Source organism: Propithecus coquereli, unplaced genomic scaffold (genome assembly GCF_000956105.1).
Source record: "Propithecus coquereli isolate 6110/MARCELLA unplaced genomic scaffold, Pcoq_1.0 Scaffold9, whole genome shotgun sequence".
In the NCBI taxonomy this organism is placed as follows: Eukaryota; Metazoa; Chordata; class Mammalia; order Primates; family Indriidae; genus Propithecus; species Propithecus coquereli.
Genome location: NW_012155284.1, coordinates 7,081,473 through 7,098,572, shown reverse-complemented (window position 1 = coordinate 7,098,572; position 17,100 = coordinate 7,081,473). Strand labels below are relative to the sequence as shown.

The window sequence follows — 17,100 nt, the reverse complement described above, 5'->3', positions numbered from 1 at the left end:
CAGGCTGGTTTCGAACTCCTGAGCTCAAACAATCCTCCCGCCTCGGCCTCCCAGAGAGCTGGGATTACAGGCGTGAGCCACCTCGCCCGGCCTCATTGCCTGTTTTAAAAGATGACATATTGCTAGTCAATATGGCTTACTCTCACCTGCACTTGAGAATTCTGAACAGTTCTCCTTTCTTCTAAAACATGGGGACCTTCTTAAACACATAGTGTTATTCAAATTCTGTGGCCATTCTGCTATTACACCAATGATGGCATTGCTTTCCTTAGTGTTCTGCTCAAATTGATAGACCTTCGAACACTGCAAACAATATAACTTATAATTAATGATAAGATTTTGGCATATGTCTAGCCTGGTATCCAGAGTTGATATATCAGAATAGAGAAAATTCCTCCAACCCTGCTACCTAACACCTCTGGACAACTCTCTGGGCCTTCGTTCCTCCTTCTATAAAATGATGGCGATGGACTGAAACTAGATTCTCTAAGGTATGTTTCAGTTCCAGTTCTAACATTTTACTGTTTTTCTAAAGTTGAATTATAGGCAGAAGTTTTCCTACTAAACAAATTCACTGAGCCATACTTCACACTAGAAACTAAAGATACACATTGTAATATTATTATCAGTGCTGCAGTTTAAACAAAGGTGGGAAAATGTGAACATAGGGCAAATGTTTAATCAGACAACATAATAATGTATGTTAAATGATATCACAATGACCATGGAAAAAACAGATGGCTATGAATGTAATAAGTAAATGTTTAACTTTGTAAATTGGGGTTTAAATTAGTTCATATTAACTTAAATGCAGTTTCATATATTGCACAATAAAGGTGAGTAATGTTAAATGGTTCAACACTCCTATTCCAAAGCATTACTAATATCATCATAAAAATTTTTATAGTAAATTTTATCAAGAAAGCATATTGTATAGTAACTGAAGAAACAACTGGTGAATCTTGTTCAGAAAATGAGTTTAAGATGCCAGTAAAGTTTCAGAGGAATAGTAGTATCACCTGCTACTTCTACTGATCCACTAGAAGATTCTTTCCTAAGAAGTTAGTTTGATTAAAATATTCAATCTATACATAACACTTAAAATAAAATATGATTATTTTTAAAAGGAAGAAAAACTAGTCTTACCTTATCCAGTCTCTTCTGCCAGCTGTCCTCACGTTTAACCATGAGTTCAATGCAATGAGAAAGTGTCGCAAGGATTCCAGCAGTAGTTGCTTTGAAAGTTATCGCTTCCCCTTTAAAGTCTATACCATTAATTCCTTTTGGTGTTACATGTGGAAATACTGAAAAAGAAAATTATTCATAGAAAATCTTCTAAGAAATAATTCTTCATCACAATTTAAGGTTAGAGTATGTTCAGAAAACTAACAAGTCGGAGAACATTTTTGGATTATAATTTTCCTCCTGTGGGCCAACATTAAAAAATCTCCCATCCAAGTTCTATGTGCTATGTGGCAGCATATGTACTTTCAAATCATTTTTTTAGATTCTATTTCCTGAAATCTATTTGCTGTGCAGCACCCAATGAATCAAGTGGTAGGAGGAGTAATACTTTAACAATAATATTATGACAGCTTAGAGCAGGACCTAATTATGGCAAGAACTACCTTACATTTTGAGAAGCCTAGAATTCTACAAATATATGAAGATAAACTATAGAATCTAATAAAGTAATAGAAAATTAAAAAACAAATATCCAAGTTTAAGTCTAGGACCAATGCAATTATTTAAATGGCTTTTATGTTTAAACTTTATAGTTCATGGTTAGCTTTTGAATTAAATAAAAAAACAACCCAATTAAAAAAAATAAGCAAAAGATATAAACACACTTCACCAAAGAAAAGATACAAGTGGCAATAAGCACATGAAAAGATGCTTACTTAAAAAAAAAAAAGAAAAGATGCTTTCTTAGTTACTAGGGAAATGCAAATTAAAGCCACAATGGGATACTACTACACACCTGTTAGAATGACTGAAATTTAAAAAGCCTGACTATACTAAATGTTGGTGGGGATGTGGAAGAACTGAAACTCTCATATATGACTGGTGCAAAACAGTTTGGCAGTTTCTTTAAAAGTTAAACACAGCCGGGCGTAGTAGCTCATGCCTGTAATCCTAGCACTTTGGGAGGCCGAGGCGGGTGGATCGCTCAAGGTCAGGAGTTCGAGACCAGCCTGAGCAAGAGCGAGACTCCGTCTCTACCAAAAAATAGAAAGAAATGATCTGGACAACTAAAAATATATATATAGAAAAAATTAGCCGGGCATGGTGGCACATGCCTGTAGTCCCAGCTACTCAGGAGGCTGAGGCAGAAGGATTGCTTGAGCCCAGGAGTTTGAGGTTCCTGTGAGCTAGGCTGACGCCACGGCACTCACTCTAGCCCGGGCAACAAAGCAAGACTCTGTCACAAAAAAAAAAAAAAAAAAAGTTAAACACACATCTACCATGTAATTCAGCTATTCCACTCCTAGATATTTACCCAAAAGAAATAAAATACATGTTCATCCAAAGACATGTACAAGAATGTTCACAGAAGCTTTATTTGCAACAGCCAAAATTATAAACAGCCCGAATGTCTACCAACAAATGAATGGATAAACAAATTATAGAATATCTAAACAATGGAATACTACTCAGCAATGAAAAGAAATCAACTACAGATACATGCAACAATAATGATACATCTCAAACTAAGAAAGAAGCCAGCACAAAAGAAAACATACTCCATGAGTCCATTCATAGTGAATTCTAGAAAATGCAAACTAATCTACAGTGACAGAAAATATATCAGTGATTGTCTGGGAATGAGGGGAAGAGAGGGATGACAAAGGTGATAGAGGAAAGTTTTGAGGGTTGACAGACATGTTAATTATCTTGATTGTGTTGACAGCTTCATGAAAATATCCAAACTTATCAAATTGTGCACTTTGTCAAAATATTAATATCTAAATAATATGTTAATTATATCTAAATAAAGCTTTTAAAAAACTATTTTCTCCCATCAACTGATGAGTGGATAAAAAAAATGTGGTATATATATACACTATGGAATACTACTTACCGCTAAAAAAGAATGAAATAATATCTTTTGCAACAATTTGGATGCAACTAGAGGCCATCCTAAGTGAATTCAGGAATGGAAAACCAAATACTGCATGTTCTTACTTATAGGTGGGAGCAAAGGTATAGGTACGCAGGGTCATACAGAATGGTTTAAAGGACACTGGAGACACAAAACGAGGAAGGCAGGGTGGGGAATGAGGGATAAAAAAATTACCTATTGTGTACAATGTACACTGTTTGGGTGATGGATACACTAAAAGCCTAAAAGCCCAGACTTTATCACTATACAATTCATTCATGTCACCAAAAACCACTTGTACCTCTAAATCTATTGAAATAAAAGAAAGAAAGAAATAAAGTTTGTGTTTAAAGAGGAAAAAAAAGGAGGTAAGATTTCAAACTGGAAAAGTGACCATAATTATATGTAAAATAATATGACACCTAGGGCAATCACTAAAAATGCTATATAAAAAATACACTCAACAATACTATACATAAATAAAAATGGAATTCTAAAGAATGTTCCACTAACCCACATAAAGGCAGGATAACTCAAGTTCAAAGTAGATGAAAGGATTTAAATGTAACAGAAAATGAAAAGTTCATTAATATAGCTTTAGATTCTACAGTACAACTGATTTTTAAGAAATTACCACTTGAGCTTTGGAGTGGTATAAAAGAATATCCAAAAATATCTTAAAGGCCCTTAAAATACTCTTGTTTATTCTAATTACATATCTGTATCTGGATTTACTTCATAAACTTCAACCAAGACAATATATATAAACAAATTGAATGCAGAAGCATATGAGAGAATTCAGATGTCTTCTATGAAGCCAAATACTAATGAGATTTTCAAAATGTAAAACAATGGCAGTCTTCCCACTATTTTTTATAAAATACAGTATTTTTCTCAAAAAATGTTATTCATGTTCACAAGTAATGAGTTTACTATTGTTATTTTTAATGCATTAATATATATTTTTAGAATTTTTTAAAAAACAAAAATATCTTATTTTCTTTATAAAAAAGACATATAGATTAAGTGAATAGAAATGTTAGTCAGTCAGGTTTTAGTCTGAAATGTCGGTTCTTGGCATGCCCATGGCCGAAGAATGACCAGACACGCCAAAGTTAGGCAAGCATGAAAATGAGGTTTGTTGAGAGAAAGACAGGATTATAGGGCAAGAGCAAGATATAGGTTTACAGAGCACCTACGCACGCCACAGATGACAATCGGACCCAATGTTGCAGCAAAAGGAAAGGTGCAAAAAAGGGACTTGGTTATGGTCTGCCTCTTGTTTTAAGTGCCTGGATTGGGACCCTCCCTAGTGGCTCAGATGTCACCATAGAACCACTTTATTGGACAGTTGGGAGTCATATGACCTGAGCCTTAACACGTGGGTTGTTCTAGTTCAATTTTGTACTCTATGGTACCTGTGCTGCTTGGCCCATGGGTTAGAGAGTCCTCTGTGTTCTTACGCAGCCAGCACACTACGTTATGACTGGCAGATTCATAGGGTATTCCCTCCTCCCCCAAGTATGGCAGTCGCTCAGGAGATTATGGTGGAGCAGTACCAAGATGGAGGCCTGTGGCCCTCCCTTGTCCTTCTTCCCAAGTGGGGCAATTGCCCCAAGGCAATGGCACCCACTCTTATCCCTAGGAGATCTGGAATCCCTTACTATCTATCTAACAAGTCCAGAAATAAATCCTTACATTTACAGGCAATCGATTTTTCAAACAGTGCCAAGAATTCAATGGGGAAAAATCATCTTTTTAACAAACGATGCTGCGGCAGCTGGATATCCATATGTAAAAGTTACCATTACTTTATAACATCAGAATGTGAATTTACCTACATGACTTTCCTTAGAAAATATTTTCACTTGGATTTCAGCAGTTCTACTGCTTTTAAAAAATTGTTAAATTAGGTAATTATTCTTTGAGTTATTATATAACTTCAGAAAGTATACTTTATCCAGCTGAGGGGAAAAATGTATTACTTACTCTTTTCTTTATTGCCATTGGTATTATGCAAGAAGTCTCCATCAGAACGTGTTGTAGGAAAGTCATCTTCATCATCTTCTACGACTAAATAAAATACATTTAAAGAAATCAGGATGGAAAAGAGTAGAAATTAATCAGTTTATTCTTATGTTGTTCAACTGAGTTAATTTACTCAGGATTCTGTGACTACACTCATCTTTGTTTTTTTCATTGGTAATCAAGGTATGCTTAATAAATAAATGCTGTGGCATGTCTTTAAATACATTATTATAAAACTATATCCATTCTTACTTAAGGGAAGGTTATTGAGTTATGAATTACTTTACTCTTTAGTCTTTCTATCTCCTTCCTTGGGTTTATTTCCTTCCTAATGCCACCCTTGGAGCTATTTCATAACTTTATGCAGTGGCCTAGAAGGGCTGAGCAGGACTGTACAAGGAACCTTCCATGTAGAGGATACCTTAGATTGCCTCTGAGAGTTCTTAAATCTACTATTTCTGGATATGCAGGGAAAATATAATGACTTGGAGATGTGGTATCAATTTTCATTCTTTTCAGTGTGTGTCTATGACTAGACATCCCTTTTAACTTCTCAAATTCCTTGTGTTCTCCTTTTGAATACCTCTTTCTTCTAAGTACAGTGTCCCAAAAGTCACTATACATAGGGAAAATGGGATATTATAGCTAAATGTACCTTTATTTATAAAATATACATTTTCCCTATGTGTGGTGACTTTTGGGACACCCTGTACTATCCCTTTTTCTACTGTCTAACATACTTTAATCCTCTGTACCATGTATTACACTCATAATGCAAATTTCTGAACCTCGGGCCCCAACCTTATCTGCTGCTTTTATCAAGCCTTTTGTGGCTTCTTTGTTTTATTATCTTTTGAGGAACTTCCTTTCTACACAGGGAATTTTCATTCTAAACTAATATCTTACTTATCACCTGTATCTCTACCTCAGGAGTACTTTGGCTCTATAAGGAACATCTCATACACGTTAGCTCTCTCTTCTATGGATGTAGAGCCCAATTTGATACCTTATTCTGTCCCCTGAGTAAATGGTAGGAATAACCATGGAAAATACATTCATTCTGTACTGCCATTTTCTAATTACCAGACTATTTCATTTTTTTATCATATGAAAATTTTGCTACTCATTTATAACAACTTTTTCAAATCATGACCTATTATCTAACAGCTTATATTTATTTCTAACTGGCTGTGATATCAATATTCAATTGATATTTTTCTTTTCCACTTTCATCATTCTTATAGATTTCAGTATCAATACTGAAACCTCTGTAGACACCTTAGTCGAAAAATTAACCACTTTCCCAGCCAGGCGCAGTGGCTCATGCCTATAATCCTAGCACTCTGGGCGGCGGAGGGAGGCGGATCGTTTGAGCTCAGGAGTTCAAGACCAGCCTGAGGAAGAGTGAGACCCCATCTCTACTAAAAATAAAATAGAAAGAAATTAGCTGGACAACTAAAAATATATATATATAAAAAAATTAGCCAGGCATGGTGGCGCATGCCTGTAGTCCCAGCTACTCGGGAGGCTGAGGCAGAAGGATCGCTTGAGCCCAGGAGCTTGAGGTTGCTGTGAGCTAGGCTAACGCCACAGCACTCACTCTAGCCCGGGCAACAAAGCGAGACTCTGTCTCAAAAAAAAAAAAAAAAAAAATTGCAAATATGGTCAATTCTAAGAAATCCATTAACATAGTGCACTGCTCTGTTTTTAAATCAGTGTAGGTTGAGTATCCCCAATATGAAAATCTGAAGTCTGAAATGTTCCAAAATCTGATACCTTTCGAGTGCCAACATGATGGTCAAAGGAAATACCAATTGGAGCATTTTGGATTTCAGATTTCTGGATTAAAGATGCTGAACCAGGTGCTCACCTCAGCAGCACATACACTAAAATTGGAATGATACAGAGAAGACTAGCATGGCCTCTGTGAAAAATAAATAAAATTAAAAAAATTAAAAAGAAAAGATGCTGAACCTGTAAGTATAATACAAATATAAGAACGCAAGTATTCCCAAATCTGAAAAAATCTGAAATCCAAAACACTTCTGGTCCCAAACATTTTTAGATAAGGGATAGTCAACCTGTCCTGATCACCAAACAAGATCCTGACCTTGACTCAATACTACTGATTAACTGCTTTTAAATGCTACAGAGTGGCCTTTACTCAAAGTAGATACTAATAAGGTAAGTGATTAGTATCTACTTTGAGTTACTGAAGATTCACCTTCTTATCTTTAACTCTATGGTTACCTACTTCTGTGTTTTCTTCATCATCCATGATACACATTCTCAATCTTGTAATTTCCAAGCAAGCCTACAAACTACTTGGTTCCTAGATCACACATCCAACTTTGTCCCTATACCTTGAACTTTAGAGTTGCTAAAAAAGGCTCTATAAACAAAGACACATCCCATTAAAAAAAAAAAAAAGTTCATTTCTTGTTAATTTTCCTCTTAATCTAGTTGATAGAGATCATGATTTTAAAAAAACTTAATTACCCTACTAAGGAGGGATTTTTGTGCAATACTGTTCTTCATGGAAGTCAATAATATAAAAGCCATGTGTACTATCAGTTGAAGTTATACAGCAACTCTCTCTAAATTAGTTCCCTGGCATAATCCCACAAAGACGACCTTCAAGTACATTTTAAGATCCTTACTTCCCAAAGTCTTTTCAAATTTCCCTATGTTTTTCCATCTTATCAATGAAAAATTGAAGCAGTCTGCTACCCTCTCCCTTCACTTCTACCTTTATGAACTCTTTCCTATAGCAACAGATACTTCATTATATTTGTTCTAGATTTTATCTATTTTCGCAATTTGAAGAATGCGTTTTCTTGGAAAACTCAAAAGCCAGCTCTATATACTATTTGATTTTCCATTTTGCTGGTCTTTCCTTCTGCCTTCAAAAGGCTTGTTTATAATGTTGGCTTCTGCTTCTACTAGAAAGGTTATCTACATATCAAGAAACTTTTAAAGAATATAACCCTAAGCTCTACTTCTTCTCCCAATTCCTCAATATTCTGATTCAGTAGGACTAGGGTGAGGGTATGATACAATTATTTCTTTATTTTAAAGCTTTCCCCAAACGATTACAATAATCAACCAGATATCCATTTTTTCACCATCCAAATATTTCTTAGCCACCAACAAATTGAATCTTGCTCTCAAACTACCCCCTCACAATAACCTCCACCTCCAAATAGACACAAAAAGGCTTTTTCAAAGGATAACTATCTTTTAATAAAAAAATCTGTTTCTATGGTTGGTCCCCATCTCTTCCTTGACCTTGTGACCTCTATGCTATATCTGACTGCTCATGCTTCCAGTGAAATTTCTACTTGTCAAGACTAAACATTCTTGATGGATCTCCATCTTCTAACCATGACTCTATTTTATGTTTTTTTTTTTTTTAAAAATCAAATTTCCTTTTGCTCTTTAGCTATAGGCATCCTTCAAGTCTCCTTCCTTAGATATTTGTCCTTCTACCCCATGGGAATTTATCCACTGTTATGAATCTAAACTATTTTATGCTAAAGAATCCCTAACTTATTTTCATATAACTTGTTAGTGTTACTAGCACTAGGCTCATATCTCCCATAGAATTTCTCCAAATAAATGTCTAATACTAAAACTGAACATATCTAAAAGGAGCTCCATAAACAAGCTGTGCAAACATTCCTCTTTGGCTTCTTTCTGTGTAGACTCTCATCTGTAAAAATGGTTTAATATTAATACTGACATAATAGCCTACTGTAAAATTACATCTACTGTAAAATTATATCAGATAATTAAAGTATTTAACATAGTACATGGTAAATAATATAAAAGATTATAAAATTAATCATGGTGACTTTCTTCCAACGGATTTCCTCTCTATTCTTCATGCTTGATCCAAAGGCTCCTTTACTGATGCTTAGATTACTACAATGGTTCACCATATAATTTTCTTCTTTCTTAAGTCTCTCACCATTCTAATCTATGTTATAATTATCTATAATGATTAATCTTCTTAAGATATTAATTTCAACTATGTCTCTGCCTAAACAGTAACTTTCCAAATTACCAATATGAAAATTAATTTTTACATTCAATTCCAACTGTTCTTGTGTTCAATATTCTTTACCTTACTCTATTAGCACCAAATGGGGGTTTTCAGTCTTTCTGTTTGTTTGTTTTAGCCCAACACTTAGTATGAAAATAAGATCTATTCAGGTTAAGGGTAGCCTTCCCCCTTTGTTTCCCAAGAACTGCTTCTCTGTATTTTCAGTGAGCAACGTAAAAATAACAAACAAAAAGAACTGCTTGTGCATTCTTGAGGCAACTTTAAGGAACTCTTAGGGATATCTGACATGGTTTGAAACCACCACCTTCATATAAATCCTCCATTCCAATCGGACTGGTCTCCTTTACCAAAACTCAAATCTATTATGCTAAACTCTACCTTTGGATCTTGCACATTCCTGCTTTCCCTCACCCCGAAACAATACAAATTAACCACGTTAATAACAGCAGCTATTATTTATTGAGTTTTTGCTATTATGCACAGTGCTAACGTATGTATTATCATTTAATTCTCACAAACACATGTGCTAGATATAACAACCATTTTATAGCTGAGGAAACAGAGGCTGAGAAATGTAAAACTATTTCAGGTCATTAAACAATGAATAGAAGAGCATGATTAGGAGAAACTTTACTTTTAATGTGGTATATATGTCTTGTTTTTTTTAAAATCAAACAATATGTTTAGGTAAGAGGTAATGTCTACTACTTCTGCAATCCCCAGAGTATCTAGACCTGAAGTGTTAATTAAATCTCACTGAAGCTTCTGTGGGAGTGGTGGTGGTGGGCGCTCAGGTAAGACTGACTTATTAGCAATTCTGATAAAATATTTTCTATAAAAATAGTGAACACCTAAAATACAAGGAGAGGTTGGGATTATCATTTCAATGACACACATAATGATGAATAATGATTCTTAAAATACTTTAAGTCACAAACTTTGTTTTGATAATTTAATGAAAGTACATCCACAGAAATTCTTATACTTAGGTCAGCAATTCTGATCTGCCAAAGCAGGAATTATGGTCCTTGTCCTCATTTCACCTTTACCCAGCATGTATTCTTAAAAACATCAGCAGTTTGTAAATAGCATTTGTAGGAAACCAGTTGTTATGGGCTAAATTGTATCCTTCCCTCCCCCTAACAAATTCTCATATTAAATTCCTAACCCCTAGAGTACCTCAGAATGAGATTGTTATTTGGACACAGGGTTTGTAAGAGGTGATTAAGTTAAAATGAGGTCATTAAAGATAGGCTCTGATCTGATACGACTAGTGTCCTCATAAGGAGAGGAAATTTGGACACAGATACATACAGAGAGAAGATGATGTGAAAACACAGAGAGAAGATAGCCACTTACAAACCAAGGAGAGCGGCTTGGAACAGATCTTTCCCTCATGGCCCTCGGAAGAAACCAACTCTGCTGATAGCCTAATCTCCGAACTGTGAGACAATAAATTTGTTGTTTAAGCCACCCAGTCTGTGGTACTTTGTTATGGCAGGCCTAGTAAACTAATATATTTGTCTATACTGTTTCTATTTATTCAAACATCTAATAGAAAAGATTCAGTTTAATGTCTAAAATTATTTTTCAAATCCTCTATACAACCTGGTTATCATTATATCCCAACTTCTACTTCTTCCATCATCACTTTTGTCCTTCAAATACCATACACTATTAGTGTGGGTCATTTAAAGATAAACGAGGAATCGAATTGTTTGTATCCTGTTTTTGTTTAAAGGGCTATCTGCAAGCAAAAGAAAGCTAATGTGTAATGTTTAATTTGATAAAAAGAGTATCTTTTTTTTTTTTTTAAACAAAGGAGAGGTAGAAGTTCAACTGCCTTTTTTTTTTAGAGGAAAAAATTACACATTAAAGAACCAAATACTTAAAGTGTATCAAATATAAAGAATTTTAAGCCTACTTAATTTAGAGAAAATTAAGTACTATAAGAGGAATATGGATTTCTACTTCTGGTCAAGATGGAATAACAGGGACTTTCTAGTATGAAACTAAAAAACTGGATAAAATATACGGAACAATGGTTTTCAAGACACTGGCTATGGGGTAACAAAGGACAGTAATCCTGAGAGCCAGGAAACAAATAAAGCTCTATGATTGTTTCAGCTCATTGCCTTGGGACTTTCCAAGCTGTACAGTAAAGACAGGGAACCCCAGAAGAGCCTGTTAAGACTTCCTGAAATGAGGAGATGGAGGTGAGAGTCCACAGAGACAAAGGAAACTGGAGTTCAAAAGGCAGAGTACTGGAGAGGAGAGAGTTGTACAGAGAAAGAATGCTGGAGGATTGGCAGGAGGTCCCCCTTGAGTATTCAGCAGAGTACTGATAACACATGCAAGTAAGGGAACCATAAAGGTCAGGAAAAGAATCTTCTGACAGGAGTCCAGGGAACAGTATCCAAAGCTTACATAGGGGCAGGGGAAAGTACCTGTTCCCACAGCACAGACTGGAAAACTTCATAATTCACAGGGTATTGGTTGGAGAACTCACAATAGTCCTGCCTTAGTAGGAGGTGAATTGTTAATATATTCTCGGAAGGTTCTGATACTACACATGAAGTGATATAATATTACTTGAATGTAGATTGCGGTAAGTTAAATATGGAAACTATAAGCCCTAACGTAGCCACTAAGACAACAAAATAAAAAGTTATGTTTAAGAAGCCAACAAAGGAGATAAAATTATAAAAAATACTTAATCCAAAAGAAGGCAGAAAAAAGGAACAAAGAGAAGATGAAAAGAATCTGAATGCAGATTAAACACATTTATTAAGATCAAGAAGTGAAACAATGTAAAGCAACCTAAATGAATTTAGTGCTATTTATTAATACTGCCAGAGTAGTTCATTTTTGGTTTTAAAGTAAATTAAGAGAAAAACTAAAGAACAGATGTTAATATACGCAGTATCTTTGGCACTAACAAAGGAAAATTAACTTCAAATCTAATGTTAAAAGTGAATTGAAGGTCATACTTACTCTCATTTAAATAAAACCTCACTAAAAACTATTTTTAAATGTGTATAAAAATTGTTGATTTTCATTTCTGCTATTGATTTTTTTTCTTCTACAAGAAAAAGGGCAGTTAAAGGGAACGAGACAGAAAAAGTGAAGGAAAGGGAAACAAAGGGAGAGAGGGAGAAGGGGATCAATTGATTGATCCCAGATCTGGAGGACTTACCACCTCTAAAACTTATCATGGGGTAAATTTATTTTTTATTATTTTAATTTTTATTATTATTTATCATAATAATGTGAAATGCTCCATATTACCAAGATAACAGATACCATTTTTTAACAGAATGAAGAGTATCATTTAAAAGTCTTCAGTGGCATCAGGTATGGATAATCAGAAATGAATTAGTATGTGTTATTTAAGTACCCAAGTTACATGGACACTGAAATGTGCTATATTGGTGGTTTGCAGCAAAAGTGACTATAATTACCTTTATCACTTAAAGACATTACCCTTTAATATGGAGAGGCTTTCAATCCATTCATTCTCCAAGTAAAAATAGTGATAATAGCTTAATTAACCTTTATCCCTTTGAAGTTCATCCTTGGAGACAGCATCGGCACAAGCATCAAAGAACTTCTGTAGAGTATCAACTTGTCTACACAGGATGTCTCTAAAAGTTTCCATTTCGGCCAATTTCTCACGTAAACTGTGGCCTTTCTGTAAAACACAAAAAGGGGGGATGTAAATAAAGTAAAATAAAACTAGATTTTATTTGGTCCTACAGTATTTCATTACCTTTTAAGGTCTGTACTTTATCATTGAGGATATGGGTTAAGGATATCTGCCAAGTTCAATGTAATATTCCCAGGAATAGGTTGAAATTGACTAATCTAGAGGCTTGATAGTGATAAGCCACTTATAAGAGATAACCTTATTTTTTAATAGGAAATAAGAAAGCAATAATGACTGACAATTTGCTAATGCACCATTTAATGTTTTCAAATTAGACATTGTGAAGAACAATTGTGAAAGACTTTGAAACGGGCAAAAACATTACCAGTGTCCTTTCAAAGTAATGGTGAGTGTCATCTATCAGACCCTTGGGAGAGTGTTATTTGATCATATAGAAGTTTTCCCCTTTCATTATATTTGAGCTATTTTACAACTCTTAGTAAAAAACTGAGTAATGTCAGTGATTCTTGTCCCTAGAGATGCAAATGAACTTTGTCCAGTATAGAGGCATTCATTACTAATCTTTGGATATTGACCAGTTTTGCATACATTAGAAAATCCATTTCAGTATTCTTCAGATTCTCCTTTGAACCACTTTTTAAATTTATATCTTATCTCAATTAATGAATGAAATAAAATCTTTGAATGTGTTCGTTTCATATTTGCATGAGTCATTATTTTATACCTTAAAAGTTATTCTATAACAATTTCAAATAAATTATATTGTAGAAAAGTTCTTTCAAAAAACTATCAAATATGTTCTGTTCACAACATCCAATATTAAACTCACTTATCTTAAAGCACTCATTTACCACAAACCTTGAATGAAGAGGTGGATGTTGCTGAATAGCCACTTGCTCCAGACACCAGGGATACCATTGAGCCATGTCGCCGCAAGCTGGATTCAGACCCATATCCAGATTCAGTCTAAAAAGAAAGTAAATGATATGAAAAAAATTTAAATAGAGAATACTTAAGAGAAAACGAAAGGTTTCCTATAAATTAACAGGGTAATTATAACAGTAACTCGCAGTATGTGTGCACACAAGAAATATAGTCAAGTCACTAACATAAGCAATGCTTTTCAATTCTTAATTGCCATTTAATGTAGAAGTTTATTGAACACCTACTACATGCTGGGGTAGTAGTAAGATGAAAGAACATTTAAAAATAGGAAAACTACCCAGAGTATTCAAATTCTTGGAGAGACAGAAAGTAGAATAGTGGTTATCAGGGGTTGTAGGAAGAATGAGGAGTTAGTATTTAATGGGTACAGAGCTTCAGCTGGGGAAGATGAAAAAGTTCTGAAGATCTGAAGATGGATGGTGGTGATGGTTGAAAAATATTGTGACAGTACTTAATGGCACTGAACTGTACAATTAACAATAATTAAAATGGTAAATTTTATGTTATGTATACTTTACCATGATTTTAAAAAATGGATGGGACAAAGTAAAAAAATAATAATAGGAAAACTTCCAGTACTACTTACAGACAAATCACTTGCACCAACACAGATCAAATATCACTGCCTCAAGGAAGCCTTTCCTTTTTGCCTCTGTATTCTCAACCACTCTTAACATATCACGATTTATAGTATTTACCACTGAAATATAATCGTTTACATTTTGGAATTACTACTGGACTTGGATCTTTCTGGAAGCAGATTGTTATCTTTTTCATTTTTGTAGCCATCTCAGTAGTTCATGGCACAAAGAAAGTACCCAATTTTATCAGTCTGTTAAGTCATCATGCCATGGAAGATAAATGGACTTCTGGACATTGGGGTATAATTAGACTAAGCACTCAGGTAATACTTTGATCTTATTATGACAGAATTGACATTCTTCAGAGCACCAAGTTTATATTTCACTCTCTCTAATACAAATGCAGTGCTAATAACATAGACAAAGGAACTGAACATTGAAAAAAATAACTTCCAAGTATCTGACACCAGGTATTTTGGATCTCTGATTGCTTTCTACTGTAACTTTTTTTTTTTTTTTGTGAGACAGAGTCTCACTATGTTGTCCCGGCTAGAGTGCCATAGCATCAGCCTAGCTCACAGCAACCTCAAACTCCTGGGCTCAAGCGATCCTCCTGCCTCAGCCTCCCGAGTAGCTGGGACTACAGGCATGCGCCACCATGCCCGGCTAATTTTTTCTATATATATTTTTAGTTGTCCAATTAATTTCTTAGAGACGGGGTTTCGCTCTTGCTCAGGCTGGTTTCGAACTCCTGAGCTCAAACAATCCGCCCGCCTCGGCCTCCCAGAGAGCTAGGATTACAGGAGTGAGCCACCGCGCCCAGCCTTCTACTGTTACTTTTTAAAGTACAGTGAATTAATATGCTTCTGTGAAAAAAATCAAGGCATCTGTATTACATCATTTGACAGCTTATCATACCTATAATGGCTTTAGATAGGTATTTATATTTAATTGCTTTCTGTCCTCTGAATGGGGGAAAACCCTAGGTTTCTCAAACATTAAATTTTTTTTAATAAGAGGTCAGTGCTCAAAACAAAATAGCAAAAAGCTATATTGTGCATAATTTTCATCCCAGTTACTAAACTTAAGAGGCAAAATAATATTTAACTATTTTGGGCATCAAACCTATAGCAACAATTTTAGGTTACTTGATTTTCAAGATTAGCAATAGGAAACATCAAAATTATATACAACGTACTATGGAAAATATTTCCACTGATATTTTATATCCTATGTGCTCCAACTTCAACTGAAAATCCATTATATTTCCTATACAGCTGTTGGTTTACCTAATATTATTCTAATTGGAAAATATTCGTTTAGATATAAGACATCAAGCTTCTATACTTATTTAATTAGTAAATAAAATTTTTGTGTTCTCATTTTTATGTAAATGATATTAACATTAGTACAAAGCATTTTTCCAGTTCAGCATCACTTTATTTATCTTAAGTTTACTATTCCAGTGACTCAGAGCTTCTGGAATGGCACCAAATCAAAAGAACAAACTAGCAAATTCTTTAAAAAGGAACAAAAAAATTTAAAAAGGAGAGAGGAGACTCTGAACACACATTAATTTTTAAAAATAGCTACAAGAGGCAAAGATCATGATCAACACCAAGAAGAAAAGGAAACAAGCTCTCATTAACTGAGGTTGGATTTTAAAACGAAAGTGCTAAATTCAAATTCATTTAAGGTTGCAGAGGGCCTAATGTTACTTAAAGAACTAAAGCAACATTCCAAAAATCTTCCTTTGTGTTCTATTATCTCTTCGAGTTGGAATGGCTTAACCTTTGTATGAGAATTACATTTTGTTTCTTATTTCAGATGATCCCTCATCTTTATTATCTCTATCCAGTAAAGAAATGCTTGTAAGTGCCCACATTACGTATGCTAAGTGCTAGAAATTCACTCTTAGCCATCCAGGATCTTACACTAATTTTTGGATCGTCAGCTTCCCAGAATACTAATCCTCTGGCCAAAACCTACTCCCCTTCCCTCATCCCCTAATTTATAGTACATAAAATTCAGGTTATACAGAATCTTGAACACCTCTAAATAGAAACTAAGTTCTCCAAGGGCCTGAGAATATGGGCCACAGGATGTTAGTGAGAAGATACAGACAAGATAAATACCAAAAACTTTACCTGCATACTCTATGGTCCTTCTACCAGGCCATTATGAGATAATTATTAATAAAATGTCCTGGTCTTCCTTTAACAGCCTGCCTTCCTCTATGTTACCTTACAACACCAAGGGCCCGTGGTCACCACAAAGTTTGGTTCCTGGCACGATTAAGTGCTCAAAAGCTATTAAGAACTAGAATCATATACTTCATAAGCAAGAAAAAATAAAACAGGAAAGAAAAGAGCAATGGAAAAAGAATAGCATAGATTAGAAATGGTAGTAACAGTGGCAAGGAGTAAAAAAGAGGAATGATTTCCTGAAGATACAGTACTGTCAATCTTAAAGTACTAGCAAACTTGCCCCCACATCTGTAATGCTAGCACTTTGGGAGGCTAAAGTGAGAGGACTGCTGAGGCCAGAAGCTCAAGACCAGCCCAAGCAACATAGTAAGACAAAGAAGAACAGAACAGAACGGAACAGAACAGAAAAGAAGAGAAAAAAGAAGAGAAAAGAAAAGAAGAGAAAAGAGAAAAGAGAAAAAAAGAAGAGAAAAGAAAAGAAGAGAAAAGAGAAGAGAAGAGAA

The 17,100-nt window shown here is 34.7% G+C and overlaps 1 protein-coding gene across 2 annotated transcripts in view; it reads right to left on the bottom strand.

Annotated features, from left to right (window-relative positions):
- The window catches only part of COL4A3BP (collagen, type IV, alpha 3 (Goodpasture antigen) binding protein), a 123,327-nt gene that overhangs the window by 34,845 nt on the left and 71,382 nt on the right, over positions 1 to 17,100 (bottom strand). For both annotated transcript variants that reach the window (XM_012664578.1, XM_012664579.1), the window contains exons 4-7: positions 13,723 to 13,830; positions 12,750 to 12,888; positions 5,093 to 5,176; positions 1,147 to 1,304 (exon numbers count right to left, since the gene is read on the bottom strand). In XM_012664578.1, coding sequence (XP_012520032.1) covers positions 1,147 to 1,304; positions 5,093 to 5,176; positions 12,750 to 12,888; positions 13,723 to 13,830 — 489 coding nt within the window. The remainder of the gene's footprint in view (positions 1 to 1,146; positions 1,305 to 5,092; positions 5,177 to 12,749; positions 12,889 to 13,722; positions 13,831 to 17,100) is intronic.